We start from the raw sequence: 25,171 nt of genomic DNA on the forward strand, positions 1-25,171 counted from the left end.
GCACTGGACAAGGTCGTTGAAGGGTCTAGGCAGTTCAATCGTGATGCGTTGTCTACAGACTACTTTTATTTGCATTGCCTCCTTATGGTTTGCTACAATGTTTCCTGCAGTCTTAGGTAGATGAGTTATCTAAGTGGCCCAGTCATTTAGTCAACTGAACAACGAGGATCCGTGTTCGAATCCCGGGCTAGTGTATGGATGTAGTTTTCGTCTAAGCCGAAGGCCTTAGTTGCCAGAGATTGTAGAATATAGTTAGGTTGATAGTTTACAACTAACGGGTGTTTTTTTAAGCGTTTGGTTTTTAAAATTGAAATGAAACACACAAAATTTGAATATTATTGTTAAATTTTTATTTGAGATGATAAAACAATATCTGCCAATTACTTTTTAAAAATGACTTCATGTAAATGTTGGCCGCGACTGCGTTTCAAGTGATCAACACGGAAGGTCCAATTTTGCACCACTTTTTCCAGCATGCCTAACGGAATTTCGCCAATAACACGACTGATATTGTCTTCCAATGCACCAATTGACGCTGGTTTGTCCTGGTAAACCAATGACTTTACATATCCCCACAAAAAATAATCCAGTGGTGTAATGTCACATGACCGCGGTGGCCAACTGACGGGTGCGGTTTATGGGCTGGCGGTATCATTGGACCATTTTTCTTCAAAGACGATAACGGTCGCCACGTCACTGTCAATGGACAGCGTTATCGTTCGATGATAACAGACTTTTTTTGCCCAAAATGAGAGATAATGATCTGGTTGATATGTGGTTTCAACAAGACGGTGCCACATGCCACACAGCATGTGAGACAATGGACCTATTGAAAGATGAGTTCGGTGAACAATTAATCTCTCGTTTTGGACCCGTCAGTTGGCCACCGCGGTCATGTGACATTACACCACTGGATTATTTTTTGTGGGGATATGTAAAGTCATTGGTTTACCAGGACAAACCAGCGTCAATTGGTGCATTGGAAGACAATATCAGTCGTGTTATTGGCGAAATTCCGTTAGGCATGCTGGAAAAAGTGGTGCAAAATTGGACCTTCCGTGTTGATCACTTGAAACGCAGTCGCGGCCAACATTTACATGAAGTCATTTTTAAAAAGTAATTGGCAGATATTGTTTTATCATCTCAAATAAAAATTTAACAATAATATTCAAATTTTGTGTGTTTCATTTCAATTTTAAAAACCAAACGCTTAAAAAAACACCCGTTATATCCTGTACTTTAATACTGATACTAACAATGTTTCCTAAGTTACGAATAACAATTGGAAGAATTTTTTGATGCTTGTTGCTTTCCTTATTGCTAGTGTTTTGTTTGCCAGTAGTTTGCACTAATTTTCGTATGTTTTTTAGGGTCGCTTTACTTGTTGAGGGCCTTACGTCAAATTCGTCATCTTCAAAATCTTAATCGTCAGATGAATTGGTAGATAATTCTTCGAACCTATTGTTTTGTTGTTGAATTGCTTGGGGGAGCTTGATCTAACAACTTTTGGGGTCGTCAGTGGGCTGTATACATTTTTGGGTTTTTTTTGTGAACGTTTGTGCAAGCTTGTTGAATACTGCTTGATTTTTTATTCGTATCTAGACTTAGTAGTTGAGGGCTGCAAAGTATGGGTGTTGCATCTTCGTCCATGGGCGGAAACATTTCATCGTACATTTGTTTATATGTTTTACTGGTACTCGTTTTTAATTGTTTGTTACTTTATTTGATTATAACTTTCACTGTACCGCTGGACAGGGCACCGCCAACGCAGGCTTAGTCTCTTTTTTTCTTTTCAATGTTTTATTGCTTTCTGCATAAGAAACCTGAGTGCTTAAATCGTTCAAGTTGGCATTCACTCATAAGAACGAGCGTGGGAGGCAATTACTCGCGGCTAGCGGTAGTTCTTCATTGCACTTTTGTTTTGTTGGTTTGTATGTACTCGACACTATCGATGCATAGGCACGTCCCTTTTTCTCAGAACCTTGATTAAAACGTATTATTTATCTGGCATCTAAAGGCCGCGTGGAAGTTGCTTTTTAAGTTGTTTTAAATAGCTCCTCTGGTGATAGTAAAAATGCTGATATTGATATGATTGATGGCATCTGTATATACTCGGCTAATCTCTGTTTAGATATACAAACTACCAGCATTTGTTCTTCCATTAATTTCATACGATTATCAACTGTGGCTTTGTCTTGCCTATTCACATTGTTATTGTTGAGTCAATTGCCGATGTTTGTATTCGATTGTTTCAATTAATAATCTTTGTAGGACTTGACTAATTTTCTCGAACGGCGTTCCTTGCCTTTGGTACTTTCATTATGGCGAACATGCCTGAGTTAGGCTCGAATTGTGCTATGTTGGTCATTTTATCTAATGCCATCGATTATAATAGCATCATTTAACAAATTGTCATTACAGAAAGCAAGCTGACCGACATACCTTATTAGCAACGGTTCCTTGATATTTAGGAACCAATATTTTTAGTTCTTGTCAAAAATATTTGATAGTTTTCAATCATTAAAGTTTTCTGATTAAAAAAATTGTTATTATAATATCAATAGTATCGCGAGTAAAACACGTCTGAATTTGGTGAGCTCTCCATTCAAACTGAACGCTCTCATTATTTTTATTTGATTCTCTCTGTTCTTTTTTGTAATAAGTGAGATAGCACACTTCTCGTACTGTAAGTTAAAACTAATTTGTTACAAAGAAAAGAGAGGAAAATACTTAAGGCTAAGGGCTATCGCACTGGGGAAAGAGTAAGATATACTAAATACCAGGGACCGAAAATGATTATTATTTCCCAAATGTTTATCGAAAAAATCATCGATATAATAATTGTTACAAAGACCCTCAATTAACTCTTATTTTTGATTTTTAAAATAAATAAATAAACTCAAGAATAACTTTTATTTTTGATTTTTATTTTTTCCCTCAACGCATAACGTTTATTATACCCTTGCATAAAGGGTATACTAATTTTGGTCAAAGGTGTGCAACGCATAGAAGGAAGCATCTCCGACCATATAAAGTATATATATTCTTGATCAGCACGACAAGACGAGTTCAAATAGCCATGTCCGTCCGTCCGTCCGCCTGGATCAACGCAAACTCCTCCTAGACCGTAAGAGCTAAAGAGCTGAAATTTTGCATGTAGGCTTGTATATACTGCAGGCGTTGTATATCTCGGATTCAGCCGGACCGGATCACTATATCATATAGCTCCCATACAAATGGCAAAGTCACGAACAGTGACTTTTCTCAATAACTTCGTTATTTTCTGAGCTATGATCATGAAATTTAATATTGTTGAGTTAATTACACATATAAACGACTGTGCCAAATTTGATCAAGATCGGGTGACTATATCATATAGCTCCCATAGGAAAGATCTTTCGAAAACAGTGACTTTGTTTTTTGTTGGTTTGATTATCTTGGGATTATTTCTTTATTTATTTATTTACGTCAACTAACACAGCAGTCGACGAAAAAGCTTAAGCTAAAGACAGATAGTAATTAATTGAAAAAGATAGCTTAACTATATACACAACTAAACATCCCCGACCTGGTGGAGGTGTTTTATTTGCATAAGGTGCCAGCTATGCCCCGAGTCACAGCCAATGTGGTCAGGGATGAGTTGCAGCCAATCCAAGTCCAGAATATTATTATTGGTTTCACTGTAGATGATTAAAAAGTATAACGCGAAGAGAAGTGACAGAAAGATCAGGAGAAATTAGGTGAGAAAGGTTGTTAAAAGATTGGCAAAGAACACGAAAAGGTTCGTGAAGAGAGTAGTTAGTCAGACATCTACTAAGGTGAATAGGAAAAAAGTTTCTGGTCCGACATGAGGGAACACAAAAATATAGCGTAAAATTAGTAGAAATGACTTCGCCGTTGACTAGTTTATGGAGAAAGAGAATGCCAAAAACGAGCCTACGGTTGTAAAGTGAAGGAAGATTAATAAGAAGAAGTCTGCTAGAATAAGAAGGTAGGCGAAGACTCGGGTCCCAATTAAGACCGCGTAACGCAAACTTAAGGAATTGCTTCTGTACCGATTCAATACTACGCTGGTGAACATCATATTGCGGATTCCACACTGGCGAGCAATATTCTAGAGTAGGGCTAACTAACGAAGTGTATAAAACCTTTGTTACATAGGGATCATCAAATTCTTTGGCCCAACGTTTAATGAAGCCAAGAAGGCTGCATGCTCTATTGACAATAGAAGAAATATGAACATTAAATAAAAGTTTTGGGTCAAACATCACGCCTAAGTCTTAACGACTGAAAGTCATAAAAGAACACTAAGAGGCATTAAGGTGTAATTTATTAACGTGGCACCAATCACAGAACGCATCGAGATCTGATTGCAAGTACTGTTGGAAAGAAGGATTATTATAGGAATAACAAATCTTGACGTCATCCGCAAACATGAGCACGCGTGAATGAGCCAAGGCCAAAGGCAAATCATTTATAAAGTGTAAATAACAGGGGGCCCAGATGACTGCCTTGGGGTACACCTGACGTAACTCGAACATTTTTAGATATCGAGGAACGAAAAGACACCTTTTGGGTTCTGCCAATAAGATATGACTTTAACCAAGCCAACAGTTTTGGGGAAAAACCCATTATGTTAAGTTTCGCGAGAAGCATAGAATGATCAACCGTATCGAAAGCCTTACTAAAGTCAGTATAAATAACATCAGTTTGACACTTTTTACGGAAGCCATGGTGTACAAGGGTAGTCAATTCTAAAAGGTTAGTAAGCGACGAACGACCTTTCATGAATCCATGCTGACAAAGAGAAATAGTGGATCTGGATAGGTGTTGAAGGGAAGACGTAATAATTTTCTCAAACAGCTTTGGTATTGCCGAAAGTTTGGCAATGCCACGGTAGTTAGTAACATCCGATTTGCTACCCTTTTTAAAAAGCGGAATAATAAAAGACTCTTTCCAAATATCGGGAAAGGTACAAGACTTACTCGATATAAAAAATAACCGAGATAAAGGCTTAGATAGGGAATTCGAACACATTTTAAGGATGCAACTATGTATATTATCAGGACCGGGAACGAAGGAAGACGTCATAGATGACAAGCTAGAGATAATAAAGTCTTCAGTAATACTAGGAAAAAACATACAATTTAAATGTGGGATTGAAAAGGGATAGGGTGTGGGTTCCGAAACAGTAGTAGAATAAGTCGACTGAAAGAATTTAGCAAACAGATCTGCAATATCTGAATCATTATTAGCAGTCTGGTCATTAAGTCTAAACCCAACACCTAAGGATCAATCGGCACAACACTTGAACACAGATTCGAGTTGACAGCAATAAGTACTCCACCGCCACGACGACCAACACGATCAAACCTATAAGAAATAAAGTTATTAGAAAGAATTTCATTATCCAAAACAGAGGAGTTAAGCCAAGTTTCAGAGAAAGCTAATATGTCAGCCAAAAAGGTTTGGCTATCACAGAACAGGTTCGAGAGCTTGGTAAGAAGTCCTCTTACATTTTGATAATGGATGCAAAGACTAGACGTTATTAGTTTTTTGAAGCAGAAGATAAATTAGGAAGGTGGACAGGCAACGGGCGGGAGCGCTTATTGGGCGCAAACTCGTGTACAACTAGGCCCTCTGGCCAGAAATTAGCGTCAACCATAGCTGAGAAATACTCATTAGGTACTGTAATTTTAAAAGAGGAGATTTCGCGAGGCCTAGAAAACTTAAACTTTTGAATTAAAACTTTAGCAGGGCATATATTACTAATGTAAGCTGCCACAGACGACTCAGAAGTATCAGGAGCAAGCCTAGAGATAAATAATTGTTTGCGATGAGGCACTACAGTTAGTGGAGGCGGAGGAGCATTGGGATCCGAAAGTGATTGAGAGCTAGCATGATCCTGTGATTGATCAGAGTTCCCGTGAGGGATAGAATGAAGTACACCAGGGCTTGTAATGGGTACTTCAATTCTGAAAAGAAGAGCATAAAGAGGGACAAGAAGATGGTGTAGGCGAAAGTAAAATGGGAGACGATGTAATAGAGAGTGCTGGCGACTGCTTGCGAGGCAACTCAAGGGTACATTTCTTGGGCGACTTCTCAGAAGGTGAAACAAACTTGAATTGCGACAACAAATGTACGCTAGAGTCACACTCGTTAGACAGCTGTTTGGCCAGTTTGTTTAAAGAAAGAAATTTTAAACGAATGTCCTTATACATACGGCTAAAATCAAGCTGCTGGCTGGCACAAGATGGGCAAGTCCAGCGCATTAAGCCAAGCTCAGGCTTTGACACAGACGAACCAGAAAATTTGTCGTAGTCGCGGCCATTGAGGCCAGCACATTTTAAGTGAATAAGATTATCGCAAAGCCAACAAGATATTGCTCTATACTGATCATCAAAACGATCAGAATGCTTGCAAGTAGGTAGACAACAAGCCATTATAAAGCCAAAAGAAACACAAGGCAAAAAAAATAGGCAAATTAAATACACAGCACAAAGATAATTATCGATAAGAAATCAATAATTACAAATAAAACAAAGAGAACAGCTAGAGTGCACAGCACAATAGAGAGTGCAAGAACAGTTATAAGCCGAGCTTTGAGAGGCGGCCTTACAAAAGTGATTACGCGGGAGAGAAGCTGAGCACAAGCACCAAGCAGATAGAACAACAAAGCCACTAGCACTGATGGTATGATGGGGGCGATGAGGGGAGCAACTGCAGAAGCAATGACGATAGAGAAAAAAAATAAAAAGATTTAAATGGACCCCTCCCTCCTCCGCCCGTGCTCAAACCCGGCTACGCCCTTGACAAATATTGTTGCGAAATAAACAAATACAGTTAGTCTAATTTTTTTAACAAAAATTCAATTTGATTAAATGGTTATATTATAAACCGTAAATTAGATAGGTCTGGTGTTTCTTCTGCTGCCATCGAGCATAGTAAATTCTCACATTAGGATCGATCCAGATTCGAATGGAAAATTTTCAATATTAGCAAAATGCGAGGAAAGAAAACATAAAAAAAATTGGGTCAAGATTCGATTTTTTTTACATTTTGTCCCAAAGCTCGGGAACGGACGGACTTAGAGGCTAGATGTCTTCGCAAAAAAATTAATATTTTAGAAGTTAGAAGCAAATGAAAAAAACACCCTTTTCGAAAAAACGGCAACTTTGATGAAAAACTTCCGGAAAAAATTTTGTATGAAACCATCGTGATAACTTAAAAATCTAATGATGCAGTTCGATTCGCAGGACCCGAAATAGGGTGAAACCATCGAATTTTGCCATGTCTTTTTTTTTTTTTGAAAAAAACTATAAATTAAATGCACCAAACACTAATCACGAAACAGAAAAACTGTTTAAACTATTTAATTTGGCGAATTATGGAAATAAAACACAAGGGTGTCAAGCGAACAACACCAGTGAAAGCGTAAAAAAACTAAGCACAATTAAAAACTGAGAGAAAACAATAAATATTAATAAAAACTCAGGAGCTATGCAAAAACACGACCGTCACGTCAGAGAGCAGAAGATTTCTTCAATAACTTCGTTACTTTTGACGCGATTGCTTTCAAATTAAACATTTGTTAGTTCTCTTATTCTTCGTTATTTCCTTTGCTAAGATTGTAGGCCGTTCTTTCGGAAACATTAGCCCTTTTAGCTTAAACGTTTTTCCACTTTGATGGCTATAGGTAAGGAAAAAGTTGCAAGGGTATACAAACTTTGACGCGGTCGAAGTTAGCCCCGGCCCTCTGGTTTTTCATTTTAATTTGAGGAAAACTCAACGCATAACTGTTACAAAAATACAGCTTCAATCTTAAGAAAATTGGAGTTGGAATTGAAAATTTAAAATTGTTTTGAGATTGGAGCTGCATTTTTACAAAAAAAAAATTATTGATAATCGAAATCGACTCAATAATGATTTATATTTTTGAGAAAAAAATAAAAGTCATGAAATTGTTTTTAATTTTTTTTTCACAATCACAAATGATTTTTATTTATTTTTCTCAAAAATAACAGTTATGCGTTGAGGAAAAAAATAAAAATCAAAAGTAACAGTTATTCTAAAGTTTTATTTTAAAAATCAAAAATAAGAATTACTTTTGAGTTAAATGGAAAAGTTGCAATATAATTATTATTCTTGATTTTTTTACAAATACCTTATAACAGTTACGCTCCCTGCCTAATATTAATACATACTGCTACAATAATAACAATTTTTCGTTTTATTTTTGTCCAATTTCAGAAATTAAATTTTGGATTTGCATTATTAAAAAATGTCGATATGGATGAAAAAAAAAAGACATTTCGGAATATTTAAACAAAAAACAGCTTCGTCATCTACAAAATTATGCCGATGTTAATTTGCTTAAAATTGACAAACAACGCGATTCTGAAATAGTCGCACAAAAAGATTTATTAGAAATGCCAGTTGATGCGGACATATTACAGGATATGCATACTTCAGTCCACTTTGATAATAATGTTGTAGAATTCATAAACTACTCATTTTCTAAAGATGAAATAGGAGGAGAATTAAATCACTCAAAAATGAAGTGCTTTAAAAACAAGGGAATAATTTTCAATGCACTAAGTGACCATAACTACACGTCCCAGGAAACGGGGTCATCTCAACAGAATTTGTACACCATAAGAGAGATGTTATTAAATCAAATTTTTTTAAATGGTTTTAGCTATCAATGCATTCCAAAAAGTGTGTCTTGTTTTATTGACAGCACTCTTGCTAAAATACAAATTCTTCAATTTGAATCCCGTCGTGAAAATGTTAAAGACTCACAGAAAAGCTCTGAGGCTACGATTGCTTCAGATGTACCAGAAAACTGCTCAGAACCACTAGAAGTTGATCTTAGTGATGAATATTTTGAACATCTGTACAAAAATGTTGTGAAGAATAACAACGCTCTAAAAATACTTTTAGCTCGTACTATTGGTTTCGCCCGAGAATTGTTCAATGATTGTAAGAGCACCACAATAAAATCGGAATATGCTTTTAACTTGTTTATACTTGGTAAAATTCAGAAACTTCGCAATATTTTAACAATCGATAGTAAAAATATTGGGACGCAAACATTTACATCAACAAACCGATTTTTAAAAAAAAGGTCTCAGCAAAATTATGACGCAAAAATAAAACTTTTAAGGAGAACTTCTAGTTCATCAACTTTGGACAGTAATATCGATGACACACAAACAAAAATAAATATGTCCACATGTGAAAGTCATTTGGGACTATCTAAACTTACTAGTATAAGGCATTGCAAAAATTACACACATCTTCAAAAGCCAGACTTCAATGATGAAATTGACCTTTCCAAATATATAAAGTTAGATGTAAATTGTAGGAAATTCAAAGAAGATTCATGGATTGACCTTAACGAAGACATCAGCTCAGATGATGATACAGATAAAGAAATCGAAAGGTATGTAACTTACATTAATTGTACATGTTGATGGTATTTTTTCTGGAAACCAATAATCACATCGAACAAATTAAATTTTTGTATTATTTTATCCTTACTATTTAAGTTTTCTAAATTATTGTTTTTAATAAACAGACTTACCAATTTAAATGGATTGAAAAGACGTTATGCGCACCAAGTGCATTCCAAAACCAAAGAAGTAACACCTTGGAAGCCTCTGTATAAAAAAATCGCAGGTAACAATTATGAGTTGGAAGATAACCTGGATTCATATGAAACTGATAATAGTTTGAAAAAAGTAAGTGTGTGTACAAATAAAAAAACACGACCTACCCTTGCAAATTTATGTGTTACTATTTTCCTACTTACCTAAAAAGTGTCGCAGTGAAATTTCTTTTGTGTAAAAAGTGGAATTTCTATAACATACAATTACACAGAGAACTGTAACACCAGTTTGCAGTCTTCATTTGGGTAGCTCATAACTTTTGTTAAAGTTAAGCTACATTGTTGATTTGATTTTGTAACTGCTTAACTCTGTTGTCCAAAAGTTTGAAGTCATTTGGTCACCCAAAAATAAGTTCAACCACCGCCGCCTGTCGACGTGTTTTCAATGTGCTGAGCAAACTTTAGTACTTACTGAAGAAAGTCCGAGTTTGCTAAAATCACAAAACGTGAAAGGCTCTCAGTCCGAACCGAGGCGTCTAATCACAATCAAATAGCATGATGTGGAGAAGCCGTGCCGACCAATTTAGACCCAAGCTACAACAAATTAAATAACAACAACGCGACTCGCTGTACAATGCAACAACACTGACTTTTCGGCTGTGTCGCAGCCACTTCAAAGTGCTACCATAAGCATTGAGAGCAAAGTCGCAAGCCATACATTAACCGACAACCATATACCGTGGAGAGAGCAATTTGCTTCTTCATCGATACTAATGACAAGTTCACCGAACATTACCGTCAGCTCGTTGACAACTACAGCAAAAAACAACCATGTTGACTGCAACTACCACAACGTTTGCAGAAGTATTGACCTGTCTCGAACCATCAAACTCCAACAAGCTCAGAGCCAAACACAGAAATAAATTCAACTTCTTCTGTCCTAACTGGAATGGATAGATATATTGAATAACCAAGCGGAAGCTAAGCCTCCAAGAAAAAAATAGTGTCACTCGACCACAATAAGAAAACCAAAAGAATGCGTAGCACCCATAAGCGGGAGTCGTCTTAAAATGTTTGCCGATCACTTTCACTTTCACTCGTTGCAGAGGACGGACGTGTTTTTTTTGCGCTTATCAAATTTTATTTTTTCTCGCTTATTAAATTTTTACATAACTCTTAAATTACCGGTTTAATTAATAATAATTTCAACATCCGAATTTTATTTTCATTTCGCGAATTCTTGCTGTCGCTTTTGTTTAAATTTAAATAAAATTAAAACTTACAACAATACTTGCATTAGCGGTGTTGTTGTTTTGTTTATCTCTTTTGCTTTTGTGTCTTTACCGTTTTGACTAACTCTCGCGCTCTTGCGTACAAATTGTTGTTGCATGTGTTCAATTTGACGCGCTCTCCCGCTCTTTCCTATTCTTGATTGATTTGCGCTCTCGTCTTTTGCCTACCCGCGACTCTGTGATACGTGTTTTTGTTTTTGTGTTTTCATTTCTTTTTATTCTTTAGTTGTGAAGGCTTACTCTGCACATTAACCCTTGTGTCAGAACTGGTCAGTATATTCTTATACACAGATTTTTAACCTTTAGAATTTTTATTTTTTTGTATTTCCTTTTTCAATTAAATTAAACTTTTTGATAAAATGGTTGTCTGCTCAAAAAATAATTGCATAGTTGCTACTAATGCGGTTGACTCATATGATTATATTCTTTGTTTGTTGTGTGACAATGCGGTTCACGTTAAGTGTGCAGGTTACACAGGCAGAATCAAGGAGTCTATTGCTAAAGGTGGTGGCTTAAAATATGGATGTGATGCTTGCCGGGAGGTCGAGAATGAGATGCGCTCTTTCATGAGGCGGACTAGAGATAGTTTTGACACTTTAAGGGCAGGTTTTAAAAAACTCCAAGCGGAGTTTACTGCGGTGGAGACTCATTTCAGAAGTTTATCGCTTATGAATGAGTCTCCGAAACGTAAAAGGACCAGTCCTTGGGGTGTTTCTGTATCGGTAGATTCGCCAGCGTCTCTTATCGTCCCCCACCGGTCTCATGCACCGTCCACTCCTAATGTACAGCAATTGATATCGTTTAAGAGCCCGGTTGTGAATGCTATTAGTAATGAATTACCGGTATCACCTGGGAATGATCTCTTAAAAACGATGCCTATTGTAGTGTCCGATGTGTCTGGGCAATTACCCATTCCAATGGAAATTGCCGATAGTTCTAAAAGTATCGAGGGCCCCGTAAACAAGTTGACTGCTGCAGTGGGTGACTTGTCCAACGTTACTGCTGCGGCTGACGCTTCGGTACCGCGGCCTCTTGTTGGCATTCCACCAAAGAAACATATATTTGTTTCTAGGCTAGACCCTGTTGTCACATCTGATGATGTAATAGCCTATATTCGGAAGAAAGTTAACGTCTTGAATATTGCGGTGGAAAAGTTTAAATTTTCTTATTCTCGGGACATTTCGTCCTTTAAAATTAGTGTTTCTGCCAATATCTTCGACACTATATGTCGAGAAGATTTTTGGCCTAAACATATAATAGTTAAGGAATATACTGTAAAAAAGAAAAACCAACCGATTCGCTTGCCTACAACAACAACTAATACTATTCCTGCCACATCAGCATCTGCTGGTGTGTCAAAAAACTAGCTTCGTCCCTTAACCTGGGTTACCAGAACGTTAGAGGACTGAAATCTAAACTTCCTAATCTCTATGTAGATAGTCTTTCTTTTGAGCATAACATTCTAGCATCGGTTTTTTCCACAAACTTTTCTATTTTCAGACGTGACCGGATTTCTCGCATAGGTGGTGGCATTCTGATAGCTGTTGATGCTGCTTTATCATCTGAAATGATTCAATTTTCTAGTACCCAGGAGATTGAGTTTGTCGGTGTTAAAGTAAATTTTAAATCTTTTAATGCTTTCATTACTTGTTCCTATATTCCACCATTGTCAGACATGGTGGTATATTTAAATCATTTAGAGGCAATTCAGTTTGTCTCCTCTTTAGTTTCGAGTCAAGACATGCTCATAGTTGTAGGTGATTTTAATTTACCCGCTTTAGCATGGTCACTAACAGATGAATCTACCACGTTGCTGCCCTCTTTGTCACATGACTTTATTGATGGCCTTCTAGGCTTATCTTTATCCCAAGTCAATCCTGTCTTAAATTCTAATGGAAAATCGTTAGATCTTATTTTTGTATTGGATTCTTCTTATTGTGAGGTTTCTAGGATCGAACCATTTGTTCTTCCAGAAGACAAATTTCATCCTACATTAAATTTGAAAATTCATTTGCCCTTGCTTTCACCATTACTTGGTTCAAATGAGTTACCTCTAACTAGGTGCTTTCGTAAGACTGACTTTGCCAGCCTTAATGAAAACATTGCTACTACCGATTGGTCTTATCTGTACAATTGTAGTGATATGAACTCGGCTGTTCGTTTTTTCTTTGATACTCTGAATTCACTCTTTGATATTTGTGTGCCTCTTGGTAGGCTGGAGCGGCTTAACAAACTTCCCTGGTTCTCTCGCGAGCTATCCAATTTGAAAAATGTGAAGACACGATATTATAAGAAGTTTCAAAAAACACGGCGTTCATCAGATTATGCTCTGTATACAGTCGCTCGTTCAAAATTCATGATGCTTAATACACAATGCTATAAGAATTATCTTCAGCGGTGTAAGCTTCAGTTTTCTTCTGACCCTAAACAATTTTATAATTTTGTTAATTCTAAACGTAAGACCTCTGTGCACCCATCTTTTTTGTCTTTTCAAAATAAAAAAGCGAGCAATGATCAGGCAATTGCCGATATGTTTGCGAGTTTTTTCAAAACAACTTATTCCTCAACGGAATATCGAGCAAGTCCGTATCCTTATCATTTAAAAAAGGCTAATTGTATTTTCAATCCAGTGATTGATGAAAGTTCTATTCTTAGCGAACTTAAATTAGTTAGTTAAACCTGTTTATTCTCCGGGGCCAGACGGTCTTCCTGGATGTGTACTCAGGTTCTTTGCAAACGCATTATGTAAACCCATTTTAAAATTGTTTCTATTGTCTGTCGAATCTTCCTCTTTTCCATCTATTTGGAAGCAGTCGTATATTATTCCTCTGCATAAAAATGGCAAAAAGTCCGAAGCCTCTAACTATAGGGGTATCTCAAAATTGTCCGCTATTCCGAAAGCTTTTGAGAAAATTATAACTTCTCAATTGCAACATTTTTGCAGCTCTATTATTTCGCCATCCCAACATGGGTTTGTGAAACGTAGATCTACAATCACGAACCTTTTAGAATTTACATCAATAATTATCAAGGGGTTCAAAAATGGTAAACAAACTGATGTCATATACACTGACTTCAGCAAAGCCTTCGATTCTGTTAATCATACTCTATTACTTTCTAAACTAAACGACATTGGGTTTCCACCTCTTTTCCTTTCTTGGGTTCGAAAATATTTAACAAATAGAAAACAGAAGGTACTTTTTACGTCTTCTTTTTCCAATTCCATTCCTGTGACTTCTGGTGTACCTCACATTCACATTATTCATTAACGATCTTCCACCAGTCATTGTTCATTCGCGTGTGCTTATGTATGCTGAGGATGTCAAGCTTTGTCTTACTTATAAAGATACAGATTCATTTAGTCGGCTACAAGCTGATCTTAAAAACTTTCAATCCTGGTGCCAGTTTAATCTACTAAATCTTAACACTACCAAATGTAAGGTAATGACTTTTTTTCGTAACTCTCCTCAACTGGTCACTTATTTTCTAAACAATCGTCCTTTAGAACGTCTAAATAATATGAATGATTTGGGCGTACTTATGGACCATAAGTTAAATTTTAACACCCATATTTCCACCACGGTCGCAAAGGCCATGAGTGTCCTGGGTTTCATTAAAAGATGGTCAAAAGAATTTGATGACCCCTATACAACTAAAGTTCTTTTTACTTCGCTTTCCGTCCTGTCTTAGAGTATGGATCTTGCATTTGGTCACCTCAATATGAGTCGCACCAGATTAGACTAGAATCCGTTCAAAAGCAGTTCTTGCTATTTGCTCTTCGCGGCTTAAGCTGGGATCGCAATGTCAATTTGCCTTCTTATTCTAGTAGACTTCTCTTGATTAACCTTCCGTCCCTAACTAACCGTACAATTATGCTTGGTGTCATTTTTATGCACAAGCTCCTAATTGGTGATATCGACTCGCCTGAGTTATTAGCTCAGGTGAATCCGTCGGTACCATGTAGACGGAGTAGACATCCTTTGATACCTTTATCCCTTAGTCTTTGTTCTTCTAACTATGCTATGCATGAACCTTTTAGGGTCCTCTGCTCTGATTACAACCTTCTATTCCCTGTAATCGGCTCAGAGTTTTCTATTAATATGCTTAAAACATCTATCCTATCCCATTTAGTTAATATATAGCTATAGTATTATTTGTTTGTCTGTCTTTTCTATTGTGTATTTTGTCCACGCGATTCGTGCCGTGCCTTATACGGCTGCACCCCTCGGTCGGGTGGGAGGTGGTCAGTTATCTGCTTGGGCTCGCGCGTAACAGGCTTTGTCCTGGTGTCGTAGGGGCCACTTGAACGTACCGCGCATAGTATCGTCAACGTCCGCTAATCACCAAGACGTCCAAACTGGCGCAGTAGAAAAAGTTTAAATCGACCTTTTTGGGCCGAGCGAGCGATCGTCGTCGAACTTGTAGACAGAGGGGGAAGGGGAAAAAGGGTCGCGATCTCGAGCACTCATCAAAAACAACCCTTATTTTCTCACCCGTCCCTCACTCCCTCTGTCGACAATTTCCGTGCTCGAGCGAGCTTTTTCCCCTCCCCCGTAACCGTTTCTCTACAACAAGTTGAGAGCTCGAGCTTGTGGCCAACCCTCTATCCACAAGTTCGACGAAGATCGCTCTAGACCCAAAAAATGTCGTTTATGACCCGTTATAAAATTCGCAAAAGTGACATTTTTCTCTGCTCAGCCTTTGCCGGTAAAGAGCCAAAAGAACCACTACGTGGCCATAGGACGAAATTAGGGAATCCGTCTTTGCCACTCACCTTCAAATGGTTTTTTAGCCAAACCCAAAATCAAACTATGTACTTCCGCCTTCAAACTCATTAACGGACAGTGAGTACTTGGAACTCCAATCGGATGAGATCTGTGCAGTTACTAAAAACCAATTAAATCCGAAATAAGCTCCTCGCTATGACTTAATTACATCGAAAACGATTCTACAACTTCATTTATAAACTGTTCAAAACTTGAGTACTTCCCTAGACCGTAAAGGTCCACTATCATCACATAACCTAAAATAAGAAAGGGCATCATCTTACATGCCGAATAGTTTGCTGCCATGTAGGTTTTTGAAAAGGTATTGCAGATCCGAAAGGAATGGCGTATCGCGTCAACGAGCAGAAATTGAAACATGTAACATTCATGTTACACAGAAGAAGCCCGGCTCTAGTGCTTAACAACTAACCAGTTCCTCAATTCGATAAAGTCATATACCTTAGCATTCACCAGAAAGCTAACTTGGCGTAACCATATTGAAATAAAGAAATCACAAATCGCTAAAATTACACTTATCAATGAACGCTCCCCTTTACGTCTGGAGTACAAAGTCTTTCTATACAACTATGTACTAAAGCCCATTTGGACTTACGGAGCCGTACTATAGGGTAATCCAAGTACAAGCAATATTGAAGTTATACAAAGGGCCCAGTTGAATATTCTGAGAACGGTCACTGGGGCGCCGTCGTACATATGAAAAGTATTCTGCCAAACTAAAAGCACAACAATGGCATCCCCATACCCTACGCCCAACGCGCTTCACACCGCTCCACTTAACGATAGCCGATAACTTTCGTAATTTTACAGATTTCAACTGAAATTTTTACACAGTATTCTTGAAACACATCTATCCGAAAATAAAAAAAAAAATAAAATGTTTTTATAACACAAGGTAAAAACCCCTCTTAAATCATGAAATGATTTTTATATACGTATATTTATTTATTTTTTTTTTTAAATCATTTTATTTTAAAAATCAAAAATAGGAACTATTTTGAGTTTAATGGAAAAAGTTGCAACATAATTATTATTATTGATTTTTTTATAAATACCTTATAACAGTTAAGGTCTCTGCTTTTTATACTTAACTGAAATGCTTCCTTGTGTTTGTTACATACATTTTGGCGACTTTAATGTACCATTTATTCCTATGGGTGGGTGCATGGTATAAAAATAAAAATTGTTGTCTTGATAGCGTTAATGCAATATCAAAGGACATGTATGGTATGCTAATCCCCTGGAATAATTTTATATAACATAGCATAAAATTTTATAATAAAAAACTTACAAAGCCCTTGTATAACCTTTTAAAAAGACAAAAATAATAATTGTTGGCTAAAAACATTTGTCTTTTCTTTCAATTTGGCAAATCAATTTTTGAGCAAATGACTTCAAACTTTTCGCCAATAGAGTTAAATAGTTACAAAATCAAATGGTAAATCAACATTGTGGTTAACTGATAAGATTGATAAGTCTGAACTGAAGAAAATATTATACCTAATACTTTGTCTGTTAAGTACCCTTGTAAAATAAAAAATTTACTTTCGTGCCCGTCTGTTAAGTACCCTGGTAAAATAAAAAATTTACTTTCGTGCCCGATTGTTTTTTTAGGAGTTATTGAATATACATTTTTGCAAGGGTATTAAAAAATTCATTTGAAATTAGAACGATTTTCTTCGAAATTGATAATGGTATAATTGATAATAATTGATATGGACTATAAAAAATATTATGATTGTCAATTCTAATTCTCAATTCTTTCCGTAATTTAGAGTGAAGATGAAATTATCACCGAACATCAATATTTATCCCGATGCAATGACCAAATCAAGCACGAATTGTTGAATGATTCAACTAGTGATTCTGGCCAGTCTGACTATTATAATCTATCAAAAGAATCGTGTTCAGATAAAGAAGACGATAAAGCAATAGATATTGTGGAGAAGTTTTTGCAGGTATTTAAATCTGAACCACCGTATGATGAAGGGAGTAATTCGGGCACTGATTTAGGAAACGAAATTGAAGTATTACCAAAAGATTGCGATATTTTTATAGAAAGCACTGAAGTTTCCAACTGTATTTTTAATCGTAAAAAACCATTTAAAAAATCATTCAAGACAACGCTTTTCGAGTCAGATAAACGTAAAAAACATGAAGAAATTGTTCTTAGTTCTGAAAGTGAGTTTTCGGAAATCGAAGCAGTTGAAGCTGAACCTACTGAAGAAAAGTCCCGACTTATTAAGCCCATGCTTCGCATCGATCAATTAGCTAATGAAACACGAGCTGCACAAAAATCTGAAAGTGATAGAATAAAACGACTTGAAAAACAACATACTCTTTTATCAAAGGCTTTGAAAAACAATGCAATGTCTATTAAGAATGATGAATTAATTCTTGATTACATCGAAAGTGAAAAAACCTTTATTAAGGTTGATGCAGATATTGTTAAGCAATTAAAGCCGCATCAAATAGATGGAGTAAGGTTTATGTACGATTCCTGTTTTGGTGGAAGTAATCATAATCTAAAAGTTTCTGGATCAGGATGTATTTTAGCTCACTGTATGGGACTTGGAAAAACACTTCAGGTGAAACACATATTATCTGTTTTTTAAGTTGAAAATAATTGTATCAATTTATCCCAACAGTTAATTGCTCTCTTACACACAGTCATATCATACCAGGTACTTAATACTAAAAAAGTAATGATACTATGCCCAAAGAGTACAGTCATGAATTGGGCTGACGAATTTCACCGATGGCTGGGTCCATTAAACAGAAATAACCATATAAAAATATACGTTTTTCCTGATTCATCGTAAGTACATTCTTCTTAATCGTTTCTAACGTACCTTAAATTTGACATATATAAAAAAAATTTTGAAATCTATGAGAATAATGGGAGGGTATTTTCCGAACAATTTAATCGGATCGTTGGTTTGCCTATGATCAACAACGAGTCCGCAGTGTGAAGGGAGTGATTGACATAGTTAAAGAGTCAGTTCACTTCATTAAAATAAAAGCAAATTTGTCCTAAAAAGTTGATATAATATTCGCACAACTCCTGGTTAGTAAATTTGACTCAATTATATGAGAGTCGGATTTGGAAAACAAGACAGATACAACCTCTATCTGATGAAACGTTCTTCTCATTATGTAGCAAAGGGCACCATTCTCTACTTCAATTTAGAGAAAAACAGGAGAGCGTAAATACTTGTGTAACGGCACAACAAAAACTGTTGGCCACACCCCTAATACAAGTTAAGAACCAGAGGGCCGGGCTAACTTCGACCGCGTCAAAGTTTGTATACCCTTGCAACTTTTATGGTAACTCTTTCCTTACCTATAGCCATCAAAGTGAAAAAACATTCAAGCTAAAAAGGCTAGTGTTTGCAAAAGAACGGCCTACAATCTTAGCATAGATTTAGATAAAAACTAAGATATTGATCAAAGTCACTGTTTTCCACCGATCGTTCCTATGGGAGCTATATGATATAGTAACCCGATCTTTATCAAATTTGGCACAGTCATTAACAGATATATTAAACTAACAAATGTTGAATTTAAAAGCAATCGCGTCAAAAGTAACGAAGTTATTGACAAAAGTCACTGTTTTCGAAAGATCGTTCCTATGGGAGCTATATGATATAGTCACCCGATCTTGACCAAATTTGGCACAATCATTTATATGTATAATTAACTCACCAATATTAATGTATAATTAATATGTATAATTAACTCACCAAATTATTCATGACAATAGCTCAGAAAATAACGAAGTTATTAAGAAAAGTCACTGTTCGTGACTTTGCCATTTGTATGGGAGCTATATGATGTAGTGATCCGATCCGGCTGAATCCGAGATATACAACGCCTGCAGTATATACAAGCCTACATGCAAAATTTCAGCTCTGAAGCTCAAACGGTCTAGGAGGAGTTTGCGTTGATCCAGACGGACGGACAGACGAACGGACGGACGGACGGGCGGACGGACGGACGGACGGACGGACGGACGGACGGACATGGCTATTTCAACTCGTCTCGTCGTGCTGATCAAGAATATATATACTTTATATGGTCGGAAATGCTTCCTTCTATGCGTTGCACACTTCTGACCAAAATTAATATACCCTTTTTGCAAGGGTATAAAAACTAGAGGGCCGGGGCTAACTTCGACCGGGTCAAAGTTTGTATACCCTCGCAACTTTTGTGGTACGTAAATGTATAGCGTTAATTGGAATTTACATAAAACTGTTTTTCTTAAAAAGTAAAACAGATAGAGACATCAAATTTGGTTTATATACTCGTTTAGTTAGCGCGCAGAAAATAATTGTTCCAACTTTTTGCCACGCCCCTTACCGCCCCCGGAATCCACATAAAACAGATTTTCTTAAAAACTATGAAAGCTACCGACATTAAATTTGGTATGTAAGCTAGCTTAATAGACGCGCAGATATTGACTATTTAAAAATTTTGCCACGCCCATTTCCGCCCCCGCAAATTAAACAAAACTGATTTTCTCGAAAACTAACAAAGCTAAAGTCACCAAATTTAGTATGTATACTGGCTTAATATGCGCCAGAATATATATATTTTAATATGTTGCCACGCCCACTTCCGCCTCCATAATTTAGAGAAACCCGATTGGCTCTTGCTATTTTTTGACCATCGCAATCAAATTTGGCAGACTAATTAATCTTAACTATTTCTACCAAACTACCAAATTTTATTGAAATCGATATTGAACATGCAAAATATGCGTATGAACGTATTTTGCTACGCGATCCATAAGGGCAGAATTGGCCGTTGGCTAGTGGCGGCGCTAGAGTGCTCGTGTGTTTTTGTAGAGTGAGCGAGATAGCATATGGTATGAACAATTTAAACAATTTAGTAGACATACATTTGGTTTTCGAAGTTTTGAATATTTGTTTCACCTGGTGTATGGTATACCAAAGTCGGCGAGTCGACTTACTTACTTTATTTTTTTTTTAAATGACAAATGAAATGTGTACTTGTATTGTGGGCCAACCACATACTCTAACAACTTTTCCACGTCTCTGGCTCGCTGTGTAAGACACAGTTGAGACAATTTTTTTTTTCTATCTTTTAAAAAAATAGTTTAAATAAAAAAAAATTTTTTTTTTTGAATATGCATGAATACATAATATTTTATTCAAGCAAATACGATCAAAACTTGAAATACTTATGAAAAAAAAAATTAAAGTAATTGCTAAACAAAAGGTTTTAACCTATTTTTATGAGCATTTGTTCTCCGTTTTTCGTATTCGTTATAATCACATTATTAAATTAAAATCGTCTTATATAGTACCATTTGATGTCATTGGTATAGAAATACAAAAAATACAAATAACAAAATCTAAAAAAAAATAAGAAACAAAAAAAAACAAGACATAAAAAAGAAAGAAATATGCAAAGAAAAAATTTAAAAAACAAGCTGATTGTCACCTGATTTAGCTAATAAGTATAGCACAACACTTGCTGATAAAGCTATAACTCCTTACTGCTCCATTGATAACATTCAATAATAACTCCTAAATGCTCCATTGATAAGGTAAAACTTATCATGCAGGCAGGCACATTCAATAATATGAATGACGCCATTTCCAAATAATAATAATAATACAAATAATAGAAGCCAATGACACTCTAGACGAAACTTTGGAGTCCGAGCAAATTGCATTCTGAGTAACCCAAAATACTTCGGGAAAATCCCAGACGCCCCCAGATACTCAGGGTCAGAATAGTTCACCGACTATTCACTGCACATAACTCGATTACACACTTTCGACCATAAATTCTTCACAAACATTTTCTTGTAAAAACCGACCATAGAGCATTAACTCCAATGAAATTCAGTCTTTCCAAAGCCCGCCAATTCAAAGTGGCACCTAGCGAAAAGATCTTTAAATGAATTTCAAGGGTTACTTTTAAATATATGGGCAATAAATTATTAAAATCATTACGAGTAGCGCTACTCCAGCCGGTGGTCCAATTAGAAGAAATAAAGATACAAAAATATTGTCTACATATCATGATGATCCAATGCAAGGAGGTCATAGTGGCAAAACAAGAACGCCAGCGAAAATCAAAAGACACTACTACTGGAAAAATATGACACGTCATATAAAAGAGTACGTATGTACGTAGATGTCAAAAATGCCAGAGGTCTAAAACAACGACAACAGAAAATGTTTTCGACACAGTGATAGTGGACACAGCTGGTCCACTACCCAAATCGGAACATGGCAACGAATATATAGTCACACTAATATGTAACTTAACAAAATATTTAGTAGCCATTCCAATCAAAAGTAAAAGTGCAAACAATGTCTCAAAAGCAATTTTTGAAGACTTCATACTCAAGTACGGCTCAATGAAGACGTTCGTATCGGACATTGGAACAGAGTATAAAAACCAGATAATTGTAGCATGTTCTATTATATCAAGTGATCACTGTACTCAGTGAAATAAATTAATAATATTATAAAAATATTGTATCACTTTGTTACAATATTTATGTATACAACATTCAAGTGTCATGCCCCCATAGCATGGTGCTGGACTTTGCTGGACTCGGCGAATCTAACACGCGCGACCACTCTGTCCCCAATATGCAATATGATACACCCTCACTCTTCCACTGCGGCGGCATACGTATATATGTATATACTTATATACATACGTACTTTTATGCAAGCATGCATACTTATATACATTCATACATTTATACATAAACAGACCGCTCCTCTGCCGGCGCAGTTACGCGGTGTTAGCTATACTTGACCATTGTCAGCGGATTAAGAATTATTCAATAAAGACAACTTGTAGTGACCAGAATGGGTTATGGTTCATAGTTCTCGCTCAACCTAGTTAACATCTAAAAGTCCCGAGTGTTGGTGGACTTGGTTCTTTTACAAGAACTTCATTTTAGAAGTAGAGGCCTTAAGGTTGGGGATAAGTCTTTATCATGAGCCGGATCCTCCGAAAGCGTTATGCTTCGTTGCGCTCATTAGTTGTTGAATTGACAAAATGATTGCACCACCAGTGTGATCAGGTTCGAGGGTGCGCATTCTAGCTATGCTCGGGTCTAGCTCGTCGGATTGGTCGGGGTTCTTTCTCCCCTTTTCACACTCACTACCATTAATAAATTTAATGCGCGTTAAGAAAACTAAACTAACTACTAAAAGTTAAAGGTGATGTTACTATTATTACTATTGCTAAGGTGCCAATTCACCATGACCTAAAGAAAGAAGACAAACATGAATCTAAATAAAGAATGGGAGAGAACTTAGATGTGATGGGTCTCTCTTCTTTACCCACCCGACCATGACAACTGTTCTAATTCAAAGGTTGTCCCAAAACAATGTAGTTTTATTTCTTTTATGACATCTTATGAAAGTTCAGCAAGGATACTTGACAGACCACATTAGAGTAACTCAATCCATTATTTCGGTTTCGAACATAATTTGGGGTTTTCTTGACTTATTTTCTAACAAGTTTGGCAAAATTTCATATTTTTTTTTTGACTTCATTCTTTCAAATCCAAAAGTGACTTAAATTACTAACATCTTAAATATAAAAGAAAGAAAAGGATGTGCTAGATCCAACCATATGGAGATATTCCAAATATAATATATATATATATAAATTTTAAAGGATTAACACTTTACTCACGACTTTGGCTTACTTCACAGTTTTTCGTTGCAATCGTTGGGCCCAAGATGACGTTGAATTGGCTGTGGTGTGGTTTTTTAAAAAAAAAGTTTTAGATTAATTATTTAAATGACAATGAAATATACTCCATAGGTTACCATACGCATATCGCTCCATTAGAACAAACAATTAAAGTAGGATTCTTAACTAGAGATTACTTAAATACTATAAAAAAAAGGTTAAAGCTCGTAATGAGCAAAAAAAATGAACTAAATTTAAATTGTTCGGTTTAAGTCCGTTGCTTAAGGAACGTTAGGTTATGATTGATTCCAATCGAATGACAAAGTGCGAATCTTTATAGATTATGGGAGATACTGACTTAATTTAACACTCTCCTTAACCACCTTGGGGTTTATTTACTTAGGCGATTATTATATTTTTGTTCGGCCTACGAGCGACATGTGCGAGGTAGTGTATTTACGTGATTATATGACAACGAATAATTTTTAGCAGCCTAGACAGCTCCCTCTCAAGACGGTGTATGAGGATTTTATGTTTTTGCCTAATTTACGGCCTTCCTTCAGCGCCTTACGTCACCGTATGTGAACCATGGTGCGTTCGTCGCCCTCAAATTTGGAAGCTTCATCCACGAAATTCCGAGGCCTAGGCTTACTCTTAGCGCTAGTACGGATATTCGGTACTTGGTTACGGCTGGGACTGTGAAAACATGAATTTAGTTTACCCGGTCAGGGAATCATAACCTCACATAATTATACAAAAAAAATATCACCTTTTGACTCTTTCACTTTTAATAAACTAACCGAACGGTTAGGTTTCACACTGTACTGGTCTTCAACTTTGGCACCGATACTGGCTAGATAGCCTGGTAATTAACTTTTTATTTTTTGGATTGTCCACCACCACGTGGTATTACGACTTGAAATTTCTTTAAGTAAAAATCACTATATAATTTATGCAACTTATCGCTTCGGCAGAACAGAATAGAATAAATTTGAGCTTAAGCACGCGTCTTATGCCAAAGAATTTGCGGACAGAGCCTTCTAACGGGTCTTTTCCCACATGTTGCGACGTGGCGTCTTTTCATTGGGCGATGCGCCTGCATCAGTTAACTGTACTCAAAGCTAAAACTCAACCCTGCAATTAAGTTGACCATGATCGTATCAGTGTAACCGTTCTGTTATTTGCTCTTCATGAAAGCGCGGTAGATTTAAAAAAAAAAAATTCTCTTCCTTTTGAAAGTTTAAAATCCGGTCACTACACCACAGATAATGAAGCGAGATCTCTATCACAGCAGCATGATCTGAAAAAGACAGGATTTTATCGCTTTTTCTTGACTTGAATGTCCTTTAAGTGAAAAACTCCTAGGATTTTGCCATGGTTGTCTACTAATTCGTAATAAAACGGACTGCGTTTCTTCTTTACCGTTGCCGGTACAAAAACAGATGCTAATTTCGCAGAAAACTTCTTAGCTGCATTGCTTTGGGTGAAATTCCTGGCATAAACTTGATCACCAACGTTGAGTTGTATATTTCTACTACGTAAATTATATCTTTGTGCGTTTTTCTCGTGTGTGTGATCGATATTTTCTTGAGCTTTTTGTCTGGCTAGTTGTAGATAATCAGGGTGATTTAACATAGTATCGTCCTTTAACAAATCTAACTTTCTTAACAGAGTATAGTCGTTACCGTTAAGGATCATATTCTGACCGAATGTAAGAAAATATGGTGAAAACCCGGTGCTTCGATGTACGTTAGCCCGGAGTGCGCCACTAATAGCGTTCAGATGTACAT

At 36.4% G+C, this 25,171-nt stretch overlaps 1 protein-coding gene across 5 annotated transcripts in view; it reads left to right on the forward strand.

Moving 5' to 3' along the window:
* Positions 1 to 25,171, forward strand: part of LOC26530201 (transcriptional regulator ATRX-like) — a 518,978-nt gene that overhangs the window by 63,322 nt on the left and 430,485 nt on the right. For all 5 annotated transcript variants that reach the window (XM_047013068.1, XM_047013063.1, XM_047013064.1 and 2 more), the window contains 4 exons: positions 8,251 to 9,445; positions 9,581 to 9,743; positions 17,462 to 18,274; positions 18,335 to 18,504. In XM_047013068.1, the coding sequence (XP_046869024.1) occupies positions 8,430 to 9,445; positions 9,581 to 9,743; positions 17,462 to 18,274; positions 18,335 to 18,504 (2,162 nt within the window). In that variant the 5' untranslated portion in view covers positions 8,251 to 8,429. Of the gene's footprint in view, positions 1 to 8,250; positions 9,446 to 9,580; positions 9,744 to 17,461; positions 18,275 to 18,334; positions 18,505 to 25,171 lie in introns of those variants that run through there.

Source organism: Drosophila willistoni, unplaced genomic scaffold (genome assembly GCF_018902025.1).
Source record: "Drosophila willistoni isolate 14030-0811.24 unplaced genomic scaffold, UCI_dwil_1.1 Seg531, whole genome shotgun sequence".
In the NCBI taxonomy this organism is placed as follows: Eukaryota; Metazoa; Arthropoda; class Insecta; order Diptera; family Drosophilidae; genus Drosophila; species Drosophila willistoni.